The sequence below is a fragment of the Macrobrachium rosenbergii genome, chromosome 25 (assembly GCF_040412425.1).
Source record: "Macrobrachium rosenbergii isolate ZJJX-2024 chromosome 25, ASM4041242v1, whole genome shotgun sequence".
Lineage (NCBI taxonomy): Eukaryota > Metazoa > Arthropoda > Malacostraca > Decapoda > Palaemonidae > Macrobrachium > Macrobrachium rosenbergii.
The window spans coordinates 45,510,002-45,532,148 of record NC_089765.1 but is presented as its reverse complement, the minus strand read 5'-3'; the positions used below and the strand labels follow the sequence as shown (position 1 = coordinate 45,532,148).

Here is a 22,147-nt window from a genome sequence, read left to right as displayed (position 1 = left end):
AAATATTCATGGAGATAGTCAGAAAAATAGGCGTAGTGATAATTAGGAAAATATGCATAGAGATAATTATGAAAATATGGCGTAGATAATTATGAAAATATGTACAGATATAATTAGGAAAATATGAACAGAGATAATTAGGAAAATATCCATAAATATAATCAGGAAAATATGCGCATAGAGATAATTGTGAAAATGTCCATAGAAATTACTAAGCAAATATGCATAGAGACCATTAGGAAAACATTCATAGAGAAGATTAGGAAAATATTCACAGAAATAATTAGGAAAATATGAATAGAGATAAATACGAAAACATGAATAGAGATAATTAGGAATACATGCATAGAGATAACTAGGAAAATATACGTAGAAATAATTAGGAAAATATGCATAGAGATAGTTAGGTGAATATGCAAAGAGATAATTAGGACATTATAAGGAAATATGCATAGAGACAATAAGAAAATAAGCATAGAGATTACAGGGAAACGTGTATTAGAGATAGTAAGGAAAATGTACATAGAAATAATGAGATAATCGTAGAGGAAATAAGGAAAGCATGTAGGAAATAGTGAGAAAAGAAAATACGGACAATATACATAGAATTGATAAGGTAAACATGAATACAGATAAAATTGAAAATATTACGTAAAAATAATAAAAATATAGGCATAAGATGATAATAAGAGAATAGTGATAATAACACAATTAACCTAAATGACAAATGTCATAGTAGAAATTGGTACTTGCAATCTCATTTCTTCAGGAACAAAGAAAATAAAACTATTGTCTTAAATATGTATTTAAAGATTAGATGCGGTGAAAAAATACTACAGATAAAGTGCGATTATGACTAATCTTTCATTATATACAATTAATTTGTATGAATGCATACACTAGTCATACATACATGTATGCTGTTATATCCATATGCACATCAGATCTTTCAAAAAGCACATATAGTCGTAAAGGAAAACGAAAGTATACCGTAATTTGTGTGTTTAATAAACAAAGGTATAAGGAAAAATAGCAGACATATATATATATATATATATATATATATATATATATATATATATATATATATATATATATATATATATATATATATACATATATATATATGTATGTGTGTAATTACATAGGCTTATATATACTGTTTATATATATAAAATATATAACATATAGGCCTATGTATACATATATATGTGTGTGCATATGCATAAGCCTATATATATATATATATATATATATATATATATATATATATATATATATATATATATATATATATATGTGTGTGTGTGTGTGTGTGTGTGTGTGTGTATACTGTATATTTACATATATAAATATATATATATATATATATATATATATATATATATATATATATATATATATATATTATATATATTCAGAAGTAAATTTGAAGAATTAACCAAAACCAACCAATTAACAAGTTCATTAACTTACATCGGACGCTTCCCCGTCAGCAATCACCATAGAGCCGTCTCTTGTAATGGCGTTCCGTCTAGCATTCATTACCTTATTTTTCTTCCCCTCACGCGTCGCCTGTTGGGCAACATTCCCGTAATGATCTCGATCGTAAATAGTTTATTTGTTACGGTTAATTGCCATCATTAGGAAGGCTAGGCGTATAGAGCAACATACGTAAAACCGATTCTTTTGCCTTCGTATTTGAAATACTAGACTTAAAACATAAGAACTACATTTGAACACCCTTGAATATTAGCTATAACTATTCTTTTAACTAATATGATTTTTCAGTCGTAAATAGTTCATTTGTTACGGTTAACTGCCATTATTATGACGGCTAGACATATAGAGAAACATTCGAAAAACCTGTTCTTTTGTCTCGGTTTTTGAAACATCAGACCTACATTTGAACGCCCATGAATATATGTTACTTTTCTCTTAGCTATTACGCTTTCTAGCACGTAGTATCGATGCAGAATATCATCCAAATATTCCGTGAATTGTTCTGTATGAACACGGATGATTTGTGATCCAAGCTATCGTCAAATAACGCGAGATCCGAAGGTCGGATCAATAGCGTTAATCCCAGCGGGCGAGTTATGCTGAGGCATTCACCGATATTCAAGATTCGTGTGTTATCGGTCATTTCAGTCTGTCTATTTAGCCAAAGAGAAACAAGTGAGATACCACAAAGGTGGATTTTATTTGCTTTGTCTTTGGAGTTCGTAATATTTACTTTTAACTCAGTCGTGTTTCACAATGCGAAATGTACTATCGGTTTAAAAATAGTTTATATGCGTTTGAAAACGCGAATCCACGAAAGAAAACGGCGCCATTGCGATTATCATCATGTAAGTACGATCTTTGATCTGGGGCGCTCAGCAGATATTATGTTCCTTTCAATCTCCATGTGATGTTATTCAGTTTCTTACCGCTTCATCCCATCCATTTGAAGGTTATAATATTCATTTTATTTTTGTTGAAATCCTTTTGCTCAGGGAGCAAAGTTATAAAAGATTTTCACAATTTTTCAGGACAACAAACAACAGTTTCTTCCTTCATCAGCACTATCTGGCCCTTTTCTCTGTATAACCTATTCACTTACGGATCTAGGCGGGAGGCACCTGGGCACGTGCCTCCCCCATGAAAAATAATGACAAAATAATATATTGAAGATTTAGATGATAACATAAATAAGAAATATAAAAATCGAAAAAAAATAAAAATCTATTATAGAAATAAAATTGAGAGTATATATATATATATATATATATATATATATATATATATATATATATATATATATATGTGTGTGTGTGTGTGTGTGTGTGTGTGTGTGTGTGTGTGTGTGTGTTTATGAGTGTACGTATGTATAATATGAAAATTGATGGCCCCCCTAAAGAAATTTTCCTGGATCCGCTAGTGAACCTATTCTGGGTAATTTTTTTTTTTATTTTCCTAATCAGCGGAATTATGAAAGGTAGGTTCTATAGCTTCTTTGCTGAGTCCCTTATCATAAAATTAAATGGAGAGAGAGAGAGAGAGATGCAGGTCTTTATCTACATCACTTTAATTCTGTGATGCTTTCGTTATAGGTTTTTACATTGTAAAATTAAGTTTAGGAAAGAACGGTCAAATGCATTATTATTATTATTATTATTATTATTATTATTATTATTATTATTATTATTATTATTATTATTCGACATGAGCACACATTCATACGAACTAGCCCAAAGGACTTACTTTTCTCTTTATCTCCTTGTACACATACACTCATACACAGTATATATAGGCTATACGAGTATATACATGTATATATATATAAATTTATATATATACATATATATATATATATATATATATATATATATATATATATATATGCACACATTCATGTGTAGTGTATGTCGGGAGGGTTTGGTGTATGAATCTGCCTTCAGTACAATGACCAAGGTCATTTCTATACAGTATTTAAAAAAAACTATCTCATCAAACACACATAGAGGGCCAATAATATCTGGAGATTAGTACCATGTAGTTTGGTGTATTGCCACCAGGGCGGCGCTGCTTGCAGCCACGGAGTCCTGCTGCCGTCTTTAAACCCCCGGGACCGCGGGAATTTAATAAGTGTTAAGTGTGAATTGTGACTTTCACGTTCATTATCTTCATTATGGTACGTTGTGCAAGCTTATAATTGCAGAAATGGGCAGAAGATCTCTTCAGAGAAAATGGAGTAACATTTCACAGGCAAGTAAAGCATAATTGATTTTGTTTACCCACAATTTTAAGCTAATGAGACAAATGTCTGTTAGCAACAGATACGCTTCTCTATTACTATGTTTTCCATTTTCACCATATTCTTGGCGTATATAAATGTAGCTACGATTTGTATTTCGAAATCAGAACATCATTAATCTTACATATGCCACATAATGTAGCGTAAAAAAAATCTTGCCCATTATCAAAAATGCTTAGTAGCAAGTAGGCCTAGACCGATATGTTACTGGTTGCGTCAACAAGTCTTGTCTTTTAAACGTTACTGTGATGCACAAGGAAACTTGCTGTATTTTGTGCATTAAGGATTCTTTGCCGTAGGTAGGCCTATAGGATACTGTCTACTCCATCTATTTTTTTAGTTTCAGATATGCAAAGGAACCGTTAGAGTTGTTGAACAAAGCATTTAATCATACGTGGTTTCTCAACTAACAACTAAACGCCACACTTGGTGAGAATGTTTTGAGGACGACGTAAAAACCGTAGGAAACAGCTTCTATTATCTAGTTCAACGTGAAAATATTTGTATTTTATTTGTTTAAAAAATACTGGCTTAATTTACGTTTTCATCAAATGATATGTCTCATAGATTAGTAATAACAAGAAAGTGAAGTATGGTAGCCTAGACTACACCTGTGTGTTCAAACTGTTCATTTGGTAAGATGCTTCATCATTTAAACCTTATTCGAAGTACATATTAATCCGAATAAATGAAAATAATTTCTCTATTTTAAAAGTGGTTGAAGCAACAAACCAATGAAAAATAGCCTTTAAGACTGGTAGCAACAAGGAAAAGAATCTTGATCAAGAAAGCGTTAGGCCTATGTCTGTTCATTTGCCAAGTATTTGTATTGTTTTGCCCTTTTAAGGACAATTTTATTTCAGATAAGCCAAAGCTCCTTTCTTATGATAGTCCTTATTTAACCATTTTCTCTAAGTATCGTTATAAAACCTTAGAATGGGAAGAAATTACTTTGTTAACATGGCTTGTTTAGTACCTGCAACAGTGATCCATAAAGAAAATAGTTTTTTTATGTATAATACTATATATATATATATATATATATATATATATATATAATGTATATATATATATGTATGTATGTATGTATATATATACACATATATAATATATATATATACATATGTATAAATATATATATATATATATATATATATATATATATATATATATATATATATACATATATATATATATATATATATATATATATATGTTATATATACATATACATGTATATATATATATATATATATATATATATAAAGACAAAATCCAAGAAGGAAAGAGAAACAATGGAATGCTGCAAGGCCTTTCGACTTATAGTCCTTTACTGAGTCTGCTAAGTAAAGGACTATAAGTCGAAAGGCTTTGCAGCACTCCATGTTTCTCTTTCTTTCGTGGATTTTGTCTATTTATATATTCATCACGTTCTGTATTTTCGTGATTCTGTTACACACACACATACACACACACACACATATATATATACATATGTTTATACAAGTGTATAATTTTTTTATAACTTCTATTTGTATATATCAGAAATCGGATTGTATTACGTCGTCCCCGTAGGCGTCGGGCAATAGGACCAGATGGAATTCCTGCAGAGATGTGGAAGAGCCTGGGAGAAGAAGGAATAGACATGCTGTGGGACCTAGCAAAGAAATTATACAGTCATGAAAAGACACCAAAAGAATGGAGAGAAGGCTTTATTGTGCCTGTCTATAAAGAGCAGGTTGACATCCAGGATTGTGCAAACTACAGAGGAATAAAGCTAATGTCTCACACCACGAAAGTCTTGGAAAGAATAATGGATCAAAGAATTAGAGAAGAAACATCTGTAGGTGAAGAACAGTTTGGTTCCATGCCAGGAAGAGGAACGATAGATGCAGTGTTTGCCCTCAGGCAGATGATGGAAAAACACCGGGAAAAGCAGAAAGGACTGTACATAGTATTCATAGATCTGGCAAACGCATATGATAGAGTCCCATACCAAGAGGTTTGAAGATGTATGCGAGTAAAAGGAACACCGGAAAAGTATAAAGTATGCGAGGTTGGTCCAAAATATGTATGAAGGAGCAAAAAACGCAGGTTAGGAGCGGTGTTGGTTAACTGAATGGATACCAGGAAGGCTACGTTCACACAGGGCGTTTTCAACCGCGCGTTGAGATACGCGCGGTCGATTGTTCAATGTTAGCTTATGGAATCGTTCACACGTAACCGCGGCGTATCGCGGCGGTTTCCAATACGCCGCGGTAGCGAGATTCCCCTCGCCAACGCGCGATTGCCGGGCATGTCGAGATACATACAAGTCAATGACATCGTTCACACACAGCGGTGAACCGCGTTTTTTGAAGACAGCAGGTGCCATCATTGGCTGTGTGTCAGCCAATGAGAAAAGAGATTGTGCGTTACCATAGCAACCCACGCCACGTCTGGTCCCCGTGATCACAGTCACACACACTATTGCATTGCTGTCACTGTTAACTATGGAGAAGAATCATTTTGATACCGATTTATTCATAAATCTCAGGAGTACAGAGACAGAATAGTCAAGAAAAAGGGTTGGGAAGAAATTGTGGATCTTTTCTGCACTTCTGAAGATATGAAGGAAAAACAAAACCTAGGTAAGTTAATTGAATAACACAATGGACATACAAAAGCATTATAACCTGAAACTCACATTTTCTTTCACTTACAATATAATCTTATATTTACATCAAACAAATTTCTAATAACTAGGAAGACTATAATTTATCCTTTTTTGTTCTTTGTCAGCCTTGAAAACGTTCCTAAATCATTCTGTCCTGCCATTCGAGTTTACCTTTATTTACAAAGTAATCTGCATATTATCTGTCTTGGGCAGTGGTTGCAGACATGCCTCCTCTTGGAACATGACCTTCATGTAGGCCTACTATGCATAGGTGGATGATAAAGTATATCTTCATACCTGTAACCATCTCTTGCCCTTATATAGTTATGCAATATGCAACACGCCTTTATTATATCCTCAGCAAAGTCAATGTTGACATTGAGAGACCTATGGAATATGCGCCACTTATTAGCTAAGATACCAAAGATACATTCTATGTACCTACAGTACGTGCTCTTGACGATCTGTAATTAAATATTTTCTTCTTGTGTGACAGCTGTTTTCCACTGTATGGTCGCATAACATTTTCCATAATCCCAAAGGTCTCATCTCCAACAATTACATGAGGTAAGCATCTTGTGTCATGAGTGGAAAGGTATGTCTATCATGTAAAACTGGGTGTACCCCATGCCCTTTGGCGCTGTTTGCGCCAATTCAGTCTGCGATTCAACAGCCAAACGCAAGCTATTTCTTCCAAGTCCATTCTGACACTGGATGTCACAAAAAAGTGTATATCTATCTATCTATCTATATATATATATATATATATATATATATATATATATATATATATATATATATATATAAAGAAGCATTACCGCGCGTTGGCCGCCGCGGTCAAAAACGCTTCGTGTGAACGATAGCAGCGTTAAACGAGCGGTTAAAAACGCCCTGTGTGAACGTAGCCTAGGCTACGTTCACACAGGGCGTTTTTAACCGCGGCGGCCACCGCTCGTTTAACGCTGTAATCGTTCACACGAAGCGTTTTTGACTGCGGCGGCCAACGCGCGCTAATGCTTCTTGATACAGTATATATATATATATATATATATATATATATATATATATATATATATATATATATATATATATATATATATATATATATATATATATACATATACAGTATATATATATATATATATATATATATATATATATATATATATATATATATATATATATATATATATATATATATATATATATATATATATATATATATATATATATATATATATATATATATATATATATATATATATATATATATATATATATATATATATATATATATATATATATATACATACTTTTTTGTGACATCCAGTGTCAGAATGGACTTGGAAGAAATAGCTTACGTTTGGCTGTTGAATCGCAGACTGAATCGGCGCAAAAAGCGCCAAAGACGGCATTGGGTACACCCAGTTTTACATGATAGACATACCTTTGGTTTATATGTAACATCGTACCCATCTTTAAGACAGCATGAAGAAAAATTTTTTTAATTATTTTAGAATGTCTATGAAATCTTTCGATGCTCTGTTAGACTTAATCAAGATAGACATATCGAAGACCAACACCTTAATGAGGGATTCCATCTGCCCAGAACAAAAACTAGACCAAACTTTAAGGTGAGTCGTTTACTATAATCAGTTTTATTGAAGGAAATGTGTTCTATATATAAATCAAACAACCATTTCCCTGGAAAAAAATTACATGCATTTATTAACTCTATTTCTCGTTACATACCGTGTATTTTGGTTTCTAGGAGTCAAACTTATCAATATATTCTGACTGTGTATCAGAAACTTGGCTAACAGTCCCTGGTGAAGGAATATTTGGGTGGACTGTTGGTGGTGGTGTCGGTGTGTTACTATAGTGTGAGGTGCTTGCATATGGTTGCATATTCAGGTGTGTATGGCAAACTGGTTGAGTGCCAGAAACTTTGGTTGTGCAGCCGGTGACGGAGTTGTCTGATGTAGACTGATATGTGGTGAGTGTGGTTGAATAGTGTCCTGGGTAATGTGGGTATGGTTGACTATATGAGAGTGAATGATGGGGTGGCTGAATGGAGTGGTATGTTCCAGCTGTGTGAGCATGATGAAGCACATTTAGCAGCTCAATTTTGGTCAGTAAGCGGTTATTTTTTGGCACTTTTTTCAGTTCTTTAAAGAGTGACAAGCAAAACAGTTTATCTTCATCATTCTGTAGCTGTGCTTCTGTTTGTCTTGCTGCTAAACTCTTTTCTAAAATATCAACAACATGCTGATCACTAAGATTCTGCTCCGGTTTCTTCTTTGCTGGTGTGACTCCCATGCCGCGATATTCTTCTGTTATGTCAACGTCGTCATCATCTGCTTCTGCTCCGCCCACATCAATGTTGCTGGTAGTTTCTTTGTTAGAGACGGAACTCTCCAAAAACTGTAATCTCCTGAAATAAATGTGTGTTGCTTCTTGCGTTTGATCCAGACGGTAGATTTTTCTGTTTCCTTAATTCCCTTGCGTAGTTATCCCGTAAATTTTTCCACTTCTTTTGCAAGGACATACCTGAAAAGTAGTAAATATACATATTATAAAATTGATTTAGTTTGATTCTTTCACTTGTAAATAAAATCTCTAGTCACATTTTCCTGTGTGTGTTTGAGAGAGAGAAAGAGAGAGAAATTTGTGTATGTGGACGAGTTGGTATGACAGAGGGAATTAAAGATATACAAATATATAGCTAGATACACACATATATATATATATATATATATATATATATATATATATATATATATATATATATATGCATATATATACATAAGTAGAGACAAACACACACACATATATAATATATATATATATATATATATATATATATATATATATATATATATATATATATATATATATATATATATATATATATATATATATATATATATATATATACACTATATATATATATATATCAAAACTGAGGACAGAGGTGAGTGTGTGTGTGAAATTATTTGGAATCTTCTTCGATAGGCCTATTACTAATGCAATTGAAAATGTTACTTTTTCTTTAGGTACTTGGCCACTGGATGCTCTATTACCGAATTGCTTTATGACTACCGGCTCGGAAAATCAACAATCTCAGGCATATATATTGCAGGAAGTGCGTGCAGTGATATGGGCAAGACTGAAGAAGACCGTGCACATGCCAGAGATGTCGAAGGAGAGGTGGGAGGAAATGACAAAGGGGTTTGAGAAGTATGCAAATTTCCCTAATTGCATAGGTGCTATTGATGGAAAGCACATTAGGTTAGTCCAACCAAGGGGTTCAGGATCTCTGTATTATAATTATAAGTCTTTCTTTTCAACTATGTTGCTAGCAGTATGTGATGCTAATTATTCATTTACTTATGTGGATATTGGTGCATATGGAAAAAGCAGTGATTCAGCCATTTTTACTCATTCCTTGTTATACAAAAAGCTTGTGGAAAATACACTGGATGTACCTGACCCAGAGCCTATTTCCACTGATGACACAAGATGCTTACCTCATGTAACTGTTGGAGATGAGGCCTTTGGAATTATGGAAAATATTATGCGACCATACAGTGGAAAACACCTGTCATACAAGAAGAACATATTTAATTACAGATTGTCAAGAGCACGTAGGTATATAGAATGTACCTTTGGTATCTTAGCTAATATGTGGCGCATATTCCACAGGCCTCTCAATGTCAACATTGACTTTGCTGAGGATATAATAAAGGCATGTTGCATATTGCATAACTATATAAGGACAAGAGATGGTCATAGGTATGAAGATATACTTTATCAACCATCTATGGTAGGCCTACATGAAAGTAATGTTCCAAGAGGAGGCATGTCTGCAACCTCTGCCCAAGACAGATAATATGCAGATTACTTTGTAAATGAAGGTAAACTCTAATGGCAGGACAGAATGATTTAGGAAAGTTTTCAAGTCTGACAAAGAACAAAAAAGGATAAAATATAGTCTTCCTAGTTATTAGAAATTTGTTTGATGTGAATATAAGATTATATTGTGTATGGGCTAGCCGTATTCGTAACCGTAAGATATGTTGGACAATGGAGGCGAGGAGTGTGCCTGGCAGTGCACAGCAAGGGGAGAGTTAGTTGCAGCTGCCTGCTGCTAAGGATCACTTGTATCCAATATTGTCCTGAACTCTTTATAGGCTAATAAAGCTTCAGAGGTTAGCTATCTTTCTCTAGCCCTCACATGGCGCAGTGACAATCAAGAACCAACAATTGAATCAAGATGAGTTGGCATGTGCGAAGGGCCACGCCCCCAAGAAGGTCTGCAAACTTGCCGGCTGCACCGGCAGAAGGAGCTGGCAGGATCTCATGTGCATTGCAGTCTCAACAGGCAGCGATTGAAGCATTGACACGTCAGTTATCAGCACTTCAAGGGAATAGTTCTGTACCTCCGCAGTCTCCTGTGTCAGGCAGGGCCCCAGCAGTAGCGGCGCCCGAAAAGTGCAAGTTAGACATGTCCCTGTCTGCATTCTGAAGTTGGAGGAGTTCAGTAGAGTGTTGGCTTCACCTGAACAAATGGGTGGGTATAGAAGCCGTCATGCATCTACGTGTCTGGTGCGAGGCTGCACTGCAGAGTGTTTTGGATGCAAAGCTGTCATCAGATGAAATATTTGCGATGACACCCTCGGCGATGCTGGATGCAATACAGGAGCTAGTGACATCGTCATCCAACCAAGCTGTGTTATGGGACACATTCTTCAGTAGCCATCAGTCGACTGAAAAATCCATTAAAGTTTACTTTAATAAGTGTCTCCAACAGGCGACTGATTGCAGATTTATGTGCCCGTTGTGTTCTAGTGATTTAGCAGAGTATATTCTTGTTAGGAAGATAATGGTCGGCCTACATAACCCCATGCTAAAAGGAGAGTTGTATCAGTCGGCAGGTGAGTCTATGTCATTGGAGGATTTGAAAACAAAATGCTTAGCATTCGAGGCGGCAGCTCGTGACTCATTGGGTGGTAAACCCAACGTTTTTGGGGCGGCAGTCGAACTGTCCGATGAAGAGGAGCCACCCGCGGCGGATGCCATGGCTGCAGGTATGGGCAAGCAGCAGAGGGACCCATCAAAGGATAGGTCTAAGTGTAGTAGTTGCAACAGATATCATGGTCATGGGCGCCAAGCCTGTCCGGCAAAAGAAGTTGAGTGCTTTAATTGTGGTGGTAAAGGGCATTTAGCCAGGTGTTGCCTGAAAGGAAAGAAGAAAAGTCAGGTAGATAAAAAGTCTTTGGCGACTGTTAAAGTGTCGTGTACAGGTCGTAGTAACCTGCCTAAGGTGAGGATAGATATTCGCATCCCTAGTAGTAGAAAATGGGGTCAGGTAGTGGCGGTAGCCAATACTGGGGCAGAAGTATGTGTGGCTGGCACACAGCATCTTCGTTTATTGGGGTTGAACAAGGGTTAATTGCAAAAACCGAAGGTGAAGTTAGTGGACATAGTGGGGAAGGCAGTGCCAGTACGGGGGGTGACCCGGTGTTGCATTAAAATAGGTTCTGTGAAGTGTGAGCAGATGGTTTATTTTGCTAAATCATCCTCATGTGTTTTCTTATCTTTAGATTCATGTAAAGAGCTGTGTTTAGTGCCAAGAGATTTCCCTTATGCTAAAGTGTCTAGTGTCTGTGAGAGCAGTGAAATTGCTTGTAACTTTGACAGTGTCATATCGGTGCATCCTCCGACGAACAGTCCGCCAACCGTAGCCTCATTGGCTCAAAGGAATAGTAATGGAGACATGAAGTGTGAGGTAAGAGACAGTGCCAAAGGACAGTATAGCGCGTCAGGCAGTATCCCCACGGTCTTGGCCCCACCTACCAACAAGAGGAACCCACCTTTCCCCCTGGTCGAGATGAATGTTGACCGCTTGCAGGAATGACTCATGCAATGTTTTTCGGCCACCACATTTAATACAAGCCAGTGCCCCCTCCTGGTGATGGAAGGCCCCCCCACACCTCATTCATGTTGTGCCAAATGCTAAGACTGTGGCCTTTCATACACCGTTGCTTGTTCCCAAGCATTGGGAGAATGAGGTGAAGAAACAGTTTGAGAAATACGTGAGCCAAGGCATCATCCGCAGAGTGCCAGCTGGTGAGGCCACCGAATGGTGTTCTAGGATGGTAGTAACTGGCAAGAAAAATGGCCAGCCTAGAAGGACAGTGGACTTTCAACCGCTAAATGCGGTGTGTTTAAGAGAAACCCATCACACAGCTGCCCCATTTGATATGGTCTCAAATGTCCCACCACACACTTTTAAAACAGTGGCTGACGCATATAGGCTACTGGTTTTCATCAGGTGGAACTGGATGAGGAGAGTAGGAGGTTGATTACCATTATTACACTATGGGGACAATATCAGTATCTACGTACCCCAATGGGCCATTGCTCGGCTCCGGAAGTGTACATAAAACGTTTTGATGATGTCATAACAAATATTGCCAGAAAATACAAGTGCATTGATGATACCCTGCTGTATGACACGAGTGTTGAACCAGCGTTTTGGCATGTGTTTGATTTTTTGGAGTTGTGTGAGAAACATGGGATTACACTCAATCCGTCTAAATTCAAGTTTTGTAGGCGGGAAGTAGAATTTGTGGGTTATCAGTTGGGTTGGGATGCCTACCAACCAACAGCGGATAGGCTATCAGCTGTCAAGGATTTCCCCATGCCGTCGGAGCCATCTATAACTGACATTCGTGCGTGACATGGATTAGTGAATCAGCTGGCCCCATTCATGGCCACGGCCCCTGTGATGGCTCCATTTAGGGATCTGCTTAAGAAGCCATCAAAGAAAAAAGTACATTGGGATGATCAGCTGCAACAAGAATTCGAGAAGGCAAAGAGTACTATATGTCAGTTAGCCAAAGAAGGCCTGAGGTACTACGACAAATCACGGTCGACAGCTGCCGTGACAGACAGGTGCAGAGAGGATATCGGATTTGTGGTACTGCAACAATATTGCAGCTGTGTTACAGTGGATACCCCTTTCTGCTGCAAAGGGGGATGGCATTTGGTGTTATGTGGCAGCAGACATCTCACCTCTACTGAAGCGGGTATGCTGCAGTTGAGGGAGAGGCTCTAGCGGTAGTGTAGTGTCTGAAAAAAGCCAGGCTTTTCTTGTTAGGCTGTCCAAATTTGACATTGATTACAGACCATCGTCCCTTAGTGAAACTCTTTGGTAACAGGGAGTTAAAAGATATTACTAATCCCAGATTATTTAGGTTAAAGGAAAAGACATTGCAGTATCATTTCAGCATCAAATATTTGCCTGGAAAAAGAAACTGTGTGGCTGACACACTCTCTCGCTACCCCTCCCTTCGCACTAAGCCAGAAGACATAGATTTGGTACTCAGCGATGACCTTATGGCTGCTATGGTAACCACCTTGGCGGCAGCGCTTGAGGTGGAGGACATGGTCGTAATGGATCAAGAGACTGTTGTCAGTGCCGCTCGAGATGACCCGGTGTACCAGTTGCTACTAACGAGAGTTTACAATGGCGAGTGGCCTCAGAGCAAGAGTCAAGAGCTCGAGTGTTTAAAACCTTTCTTTGGTGTGCGAGAATGGTTAGTAGTATCAGGCAAATTGGTAACATATACCTATGACCAAGAGTGTGTACGTTTGGTCATCCCAGAAAGTTTACGGCAGCAGGTAGCGGCTAACATGCACAGCGGTCATCAAGGTTTAGACTCAATGTTAAGAAGGGTCCGTCAATCGGTGTATTGGCCGGGCATAGCAGGTGACTTGGAGCATCAAAGGGCAAAGTGTCAAGTATGTGAGACATACACCCCATCGCAGCAGCAAGAACGTTTGATCATGACGCCCCCACCAGAGTACCCCTTTCAACAGGTTGTGGCTGACCTCTTCCAAGTCCATGGACGCACGTACTTGGCTTTTGCTGATAGGTTGACTGGTTGGGTAGAGGTGGCCCATCTGCCTAATGGTGCCACGTCAGGACATCTCATCAAGAAATTCAGAGGGTATTTTATCAGATGGGATGCCCCAGAGGAGCTGGTTACCGACGGTGGAACCAATTTGTTGAGCGAGGAGATGGGGAATTTTCTAAGAAGATGGGGCGTGTCATCCAGGATATCATCAGCTTTATATCCCCAATCAAATGGGCACGCAGGAGCAGGTGTCAAGGTAGCAAAACTCGCCATCAGTGACCACCTAGGGCCTGGGGGTAGTCTAGATACAGATCAGGTTGCCAGAGCCCTCTTGCAGTATCACAATACACCGTTGCACGGAGAAAAAGTGTCGTCAGCTCAGTTGGCTACTGGTCGATGCCTGAGGGACTTGGTGCCCATCTCCCGCCAGTATTACTGAGTAAATAAATATTGGAAGAAATGTCTTAGGTCTAGAGAACTGAAAATGGCTGAAAAGAATGGAAAGGTCTCGGCGAAAACAGAAGGAAATTCGCGGACTCTGAAACCCCTCCAAGTGGGGCAAAATGTCCGCATTCAGGACCCCACATCCAAACTTTGGGATTGCACTGGTGTGGTAACAGAAGTCATTGGGACCGGGTACCATCAGCACCGTGCACGGTTGGATGGAAGTGGTCGGGTGTCAGTACGCAACAGGCACCACCTTCGCCTCTCAGTGGCACCAGCGTCGCCAGTACCCCCTGATCAGGATTCTCAGGAACTAGAGGCTTTTCCCGAATCTCGACAACAGAGGTGTAGGAGGCCACCCGCGTGGCACGACGATTATAAGATGTAATTTTGTTGAACTCTATAATCTGTCATATTTTTAGTAATTCTGTGAGTGTTGTATTAATTATGTGTTATTTTGTCTTTTTTTCTATTTTTTATTTTGTTGTGTTCACGGTTAGCTAGGACAGCTCCCGCAAAAGAACAGGGCGCTTGTACTATTGTATTTTGAAGATAGAAAAATATTTGTCGCCCTACATATATTTGTCCATCTTGTGGGGGCATGTATGGGCTAGCCGTATTCATAACCGTAAGACATGTTGGACATTGGAGGGGGGAGTGTGCCTGGCAGTGCACAGCAAGGGGAGAGTTAGTGGTAGCTGCCTGCTGCTAAGGATCACTTGTATCCAATATTGTCCTGAACTCTTTATGGGCTAATAAAGCTTCAGAGGTTAGCTATCTTTCTCTAGCCCTCACATATTGTAAATGAAAGAAAATGTGAGAGTCAGGATATAATGCTTTTGTATATCCATTGATGATATACAAACATAAGTAATAAAGTTATGTTATCCAATTAACTTACCTAGGTTTTGTTTTTCCTTCATATCTTCAGAAGTGCAGAAAAGATCCACAATTTCTTCCCAACCCTTTTTCTTAACTATTCTGTCTCTGTACTCCTGAGATTTCATGTCCCAAATTGATGGGCGTTTTCCAATTTCATTTATGAATAAATCTGTATCAAAATGATCCCTCTCCATACTTAACAGTGACAGCAATGCAATAGTGTGTGTGACTGTGATCACGGGGACTAGACGTGGTGGCATGTGTTGCTATGGTAACGCAGAATCTCTTTTCTCATTGGCTGACACACAGCCAATGATGGCACCTGCTGTCTTCAAAAAGCACAGTTCACCGCTGTGTGTGAACAATGTCATTGACTTGTATGTATCTCGAAACGCCCGGCAATCGCACGTTGGCGAGGGGAATCTCCGGTGAACCGCGCTTTTTGAAGACAGCAGGTGCCATCATTGGCTGTGTGTCAGCCAATGAGAAAAGAGATTCTGCGTTACCATAGCAACACACGCCACCACGTCTGGTCCCCGTGATCACAGTCACACACACTATTGCATCGCTGTCACTGTTAAGCAGGGCTCCCACTTTTAGGGAATTTTCCCTAGATTTGGGACTTTTGAGGAGCTTCGGGAATAATTTGGGGATTTCTGAAAATCTAGGAAATCTAGGGAATTTTTGACTATCAGCCACTATTATAAGCTTTTTAAATTCAAAATAAAAACTCACGATTATTTATTATTATTATTTTTTGTCAGTGGAGAGACTATTCAGTGCTGTAAATCGTATAAAAAATTAGTACAGAAACAGTCTCAAACGAAAAAGCCTTGTAGCTCCACTTCATGCAAAGAAAGGACTAGCTACCACTGGAAAAAATGCCCACCAACTGAACTTGACTGACTTTCCCCAATTATTGAAATTAGTTCGAAATGTAAAGAGCAACGCCACTGATACTGAAGCTCATGAAATCATAAAAAGACATATGGATAATTAAGACAGAGATTAGTTTAATTCATACCGAAGTGGTTATTTTTTTTTTTTTTTTTTTGTAAGAAGTCCAACTTTAAGTTGTTTATACTGGAGTGGTTATTATGTATATATTTTACAAGAAGTTCAACTTTAGGTTATTCATTCAGAAGTGGTTACTTTGTGTGTGTGTGTTTTTTTTTTGATGTTCAGGCAGCATAACTTTCACTTAATTGGCAACTGTCAAGATAGCAGACTCATTTCGTTTTCTTCAAGTATGCAATTGCTCCAACACTGTGTAAGTATATTAAAAAACAAATCTACATTTGGTTATTTAAGTCCTTTTTTATAGACTTGCATTTTACTGTAAAATTTTAAGAATAAACATATTGTGGATTAGAATTTAGTATATTTGTTGATTTTTATTAATGTTAAGCAATGGATATTAACATTGAAAGTTATTTCGGGAATTTTGAACTTTTTTAGGGAATTTTGAACAGCTGCCTAGGGAAACACTGTCGAAGCAAAGTGGGAGCCCTGCTGTTAAGTATGGAGAGGGATCATTTTGATACAGATTTATTCATAAATGAAATTGAAAAACGCCCATCAATTTGGGACATGAAATCTCTGGAGTACAAAGACAGATAGTCAAGAAAAAGGGTTGGGAAGAAATTGTGGATCTTTTCTGCACTTCTGAAGATATGAAGGAAAAACAAAACCTAGGTAAGTTAATTGAATAACACAACTTTATTAATTATGTTTGTATATCATCAATGGACATAAAAAAGCATTATATCCTGAAACTCACATTTTCTTTCATTTACAATATAATCTTATATTTACATCAAACAAATTTCTAATAACTAGGAAGACTATATTTTATCCTCTTTTGTTCTTTGTCAGACTTGAAAACTTTCCTAAGTCATTCTGTCCTGCCATTAGAGTTTACCTTCATTTACAAAGTAATCTGCATATTATCTGCCTCGGGCAAAGGTTGCAGACATGCCTCATCTTGGAACATTACTTTCATGTAGGCCTACCATAGATGGTTGATAAAGTATATCTTCATACCTATAACCATCTCTTGCCCTTATATAGTTATGCAATATGCAACATGCCTTTATTATATCCTCAGCAAAGTCAATGTTGACATTAAGAGGCCTGTGGAATATGCGCCACATATTAGCTAAGATACCAAAGGTACATTCTATATACCTACGTGCTCTTGACAATCTGTAATTAAATATGTTCTGCTTGTATGACAGGTGTTTTCCACTGTATGGTCGCATAGCATTTTCCATAATTCCAAAGGCCTCATCTCCAACAGTTACATGAGGTGAGCATCTTGTGTCATCAGTGGAAAGGTATGTCTATCATATAAAACTGAGCGTACCCAATGCCGTCTTTGGCGCTGTCAGCGCCGATTCAGTCTGCGATTCAACAGCCAAACGCAAGCTATTTCTTCCACGTCCATTCTGACACTGGATGTCACAAAAAAGTAGATATACACACATACACACGTATATATATATATATATATATATATATATATATATATATATATATATATATATATATATATATATATATATATATATATATATATATATATATATATATATATATATATATATATATATATATATATATATATATATATATATATATATATATATACTGTATATATATATAAAGAAGCATTACCGTGCGTTGGCACTTGCGGTCAAAAACGCTTCGTGTGAACGATTACAGCGTTAAACGAGCTGTGGCCGCCGCGGTTAAAAACGCCCTGTGTGAACGTAGCCTTAGAGTTGGTTTACATAAGGTATCTGCTTTCAGTCCATATCTTTTTGACCTGATAATGGATGTGCTATCTCAGGGAATAAGAGATCAACCCCCTTGTGTATGTTGTTTGCTGATGACATCGCAGCTCTTCGTTGGGCGAGACGGTAGAGCTGCAGACTGGCGACTCACTGAGCCGGAGTTCGATTCCCGGCCGGCTGATGAAGAGTTAGAGGAATTTATTTCTGGTGATAGAAATTCATTTCTCGCTATAATGTGGTTCGGATTCCACAATAAGTTGTAGGTCCCGCTGCTAAGTAACCAATTGGTTCTTAGCCACGTAAAATAAGTCTAATCCTTCGGGCCAGCCCTAGGAGAGCTGTTAATCAGCTCAGTGGTCTGGTAAAACTAAGGTATACTTAACTTGATGACATCGTGTTATGCAGCACCAACAGTGGGGTAGTGGAGTCAAAACTAGAGCAATGGAGGAAGGTACTTGAAGACAGAGGATAGAGTCCCACACCAATAGGAAGAAGACTGAACACCTAAGATTTAATAAAGATCAAGGCTCCAAGATTAGTATGGAAGGGACAAGGTTGAACCGAGTAGAAAAATTTAGGTATCTCGGTTCAACAGTGGCTGATGATGGAAATTTGGATGTAGAAATAACACATACACTGCAGGATGGATGGAAAAATTGGAGAAACATGTCAGGTGTCTTGTGCGACCGCAGAATCAACATAAAGGTTAAGACAGTAGTGAAACCAGCTTTGATGTATGGAGCAGAAACATTGCCGGTAAAGAGAGTGCCAGATAAGAAATTGGATGCGGTAGAGTTGAAAATGCTCAGGTGGATGTGTGGAGTTACAAAAATGGACAGGATCAAAAATGAAAGAATAAGAGGAATTACTAAAGTCGTAGAACTATCAAAGAAGGCCCAGGAAAGGTGAATGCAGTGGTGTAGCCATGCGATGAGAAGGGATGAGACATGTATAGGGAGGAGAGTGAAGTAGATGGAGGTGCCTGGTGGGGGAGCAAGAGGAAGACCGAAGTGAAGGTGGATGGGTGTAATTAGAGAAGGCCTGAGAGACAAACAGTTGTCAGGGGACGATGTGTTTGACCGAGCCAGGTGGAGCAAAGCTGCCAGAAACATCGACCCCACATGTGTGTAAGTGTGTGTGTGTGTGTGTGTGTGTGTGTGTGTGTATGTTTGTGTGCTGAGAGAGAATATTTTGAATTATTTTTTGTATGCCTATAGATTACTGATCAAAAAAATGGCAAAAATTGACAGAGAGAAATGAAAATAAAGATAACGGAGAGAAGTCCTTGTAAATGCGGTGATAAGAATCTCAAATAAGGGAAAAAATAGGCATTGTAGAAGATACTACGAAAAATTAAGACAAGTTGAGGCAGAAGCGACCAGAAGAAATATGAGAGAGAGAGAGAGAGAGACTAATTTTCAACAGTAAAAGAGAGTAACAGCGTTTTGAAGGAACTATATTAGAGCGTAAGTGAGGCTTCTGGTGTTACGGAGTTGAATGCACCCTTGCATTCGACATGTGGACTTAGTCGCACTAACGGAAATTAAACTTAATATTCTTTCTGGTGTTTTCAGTTCTCAGTACCTTCTTTCCTCCCTTATTTTAACTCTTTCTTACCTGCATGTTTTTTTTTTTTTTTTTTAGTTTTTATGGAGTTGCATTTCCTCCATAACACTTATGAGGCCTTTCCGTATGACCTTCTGTGACTGTTTTACTAGACCTACGTCAAACTTGCTTCTGGCAAAGCATCTAATTAAGTGTTTAGTCTTGTGGACATAGGCAATCTGTCTTTTTTCTTCTTGTTTCATAATTCTTTAATTTTTTGGCCCATGCCCAGAGAAAACTAAGAAAAGAAGGGTACGGCTTAACCAGGGAGAAAACGCTAGACCTACCTCTTAGAGGGAATAATGTTATTTTAGTGAGGAAAAACAAGCGGTAATTGCAAAATCCTTTGTTGTCTTCAACTCCCCAGTTCCTATAACATGTTTTATATTTATTTCCCTTTTACGGGATGTTACATCCTTTATGTTATTAGGTTTTAATTTAGTGCGTAAATTTCATCGGTAATGTATAACATATATAGGTCTATAAATGTCAGAGGACATCATTTATTCATTAAATCTTTAGGTTTTTTTTTTTTTTTTTGAGAGAGAGAGAGAGAGAGAGATTCATAGTTAACTGGCAGGCAGGAGGAAAAACTTCGAAACTTGCAGGTAAATTTATTTGGTAGCTAATTGTTTATACAGCGTGTTAGAAAACTACGTAAATTATTATACAAAACAATAAATTAAATAACAGGATAAATACAATAAATATAACAAATAAATTAACGAATAAGTTTATCATACTGGCCTGAGAAATCATAATTTTTGCAGTATTAATCATAAAATATTATCTAGGAATGGTTTTATAACACTGTAATCGTATATAACAAAGATGATTATTTGTGTTAATAATATGATTGCCAATGTTATTCCTACAGGGAGAGTCTATCCTATCCTTACTAGTCGCTGTTGCGAACTGAACTACACACATCTGTCTGGTATACAACACGTCTGTGGTATGTGACATTCGTACGTACAACAGTAGTTCTATGTTACATCAACTGAAAGACTGTATGCCTATTATTGAATATATATATATATATATATATATATATATATATATAGTTGAAACGTGCGTGGACAAAACGCTTTAATTGTATGTAACCTCACTGAAAATGTGCACATATGGATTGACGATAATGCTTTATTTAGATAAAGCAATCACTTAAACTTGTGACAGGACCTTAGGCGTCTGGTGGGAGCGGCAGTGGCTTAATTTGATAGCCGAAAAGCCACCAGGATCGGTGGGTCATAATGACAAGGCGTTAATTGTTTTAATAATTACATTAGAACAATAACTAAATTTGTATCATAAGACTTAATTGACTGTATGCTTAAAGGAAATGAGCAACAAGCTTCTTTGTAAGTTCCGGGCCCTAAGAATTTACGGCAAGCACGGTGACTATTTTCACCCTAATGGAGACACCATGACACATTACTCATAAGCTAAATAACAATGGTAGTTCTGCTAACATTCTATACTTATTTACAACTGGAAAATTATACTTGAAAACCATTCAAACGGCATTCAGTTGTAAGTGACAGTAGCCGCCCCCCCCCAAAAAAAAAATACAACATACATACACAATATATATATATACATATGTATATGTATATATACTGTGTGTATATATATATATATATATATATATATATATATATATATATATATATATATATATATATATATATATATACACACCAGACTAAAGTAATAACATACTCACATTATTAGTCATTGATACTTTCTCTACTGGTTTTCGTAAAAATGTTCGCAAATTTTTAGTCCGTCGCCGAATTTTCGCGTGAAGTAGGAAGCTCAAAAAAATTGTTATTGATATAAGTTTTTCTTATAGTTTTTTGGTCACAAACTCGGTCAGGGATCAGTGCACATGGCAGTCTCTGTCTTTACTATATTATCTTACGCACACACACATGTATATATATATATATATATATATATATATATATATATATATATATATATATATATATATATATATATATATATATATATATGTATATATACATATGCATATATA

General features: G+C 37.0%; 1 protein-coding gene and 1 pseudogene across 1 annotated transcript; one reads left to right on the top strand and one right to left on the bottom strand.

Moving 5' to 3' along the window:
* Positions 1 to 8,222: 8,222 nt before the first annotated feature.
* Positions 8,223 to 9,003, bottom strand: LOC136852236 (uncharacterized; annotated as a pseudogene).
* A 648-nt stretch (positions 9,004 to 9,651) lies between these two features.
* On the top strand, positions 9,652 to 10,347 carry LOC136852235 (uncharacterized). Its single transcript, XM_067126685.1, has one exon. It carries the CDS (start codon positions 9,652 to 9,654, stop codon positions 10,345 to 10,347), a length of 696 nt encoding a protein of 231 aa, XP_066982786.1.
* Positions 10,348 to 22,147: the final 11,800 nt, after the last annotated feature.

Coding starts and splice junctions, on each gene's coding strand:
- LOC136852235 (XM_067126685.1), top strand. CDS start 9,652: ATGTCGAAGGAGAGGTGGGAGGAAATGACAAAGGGGTTTGAGAAGTAT.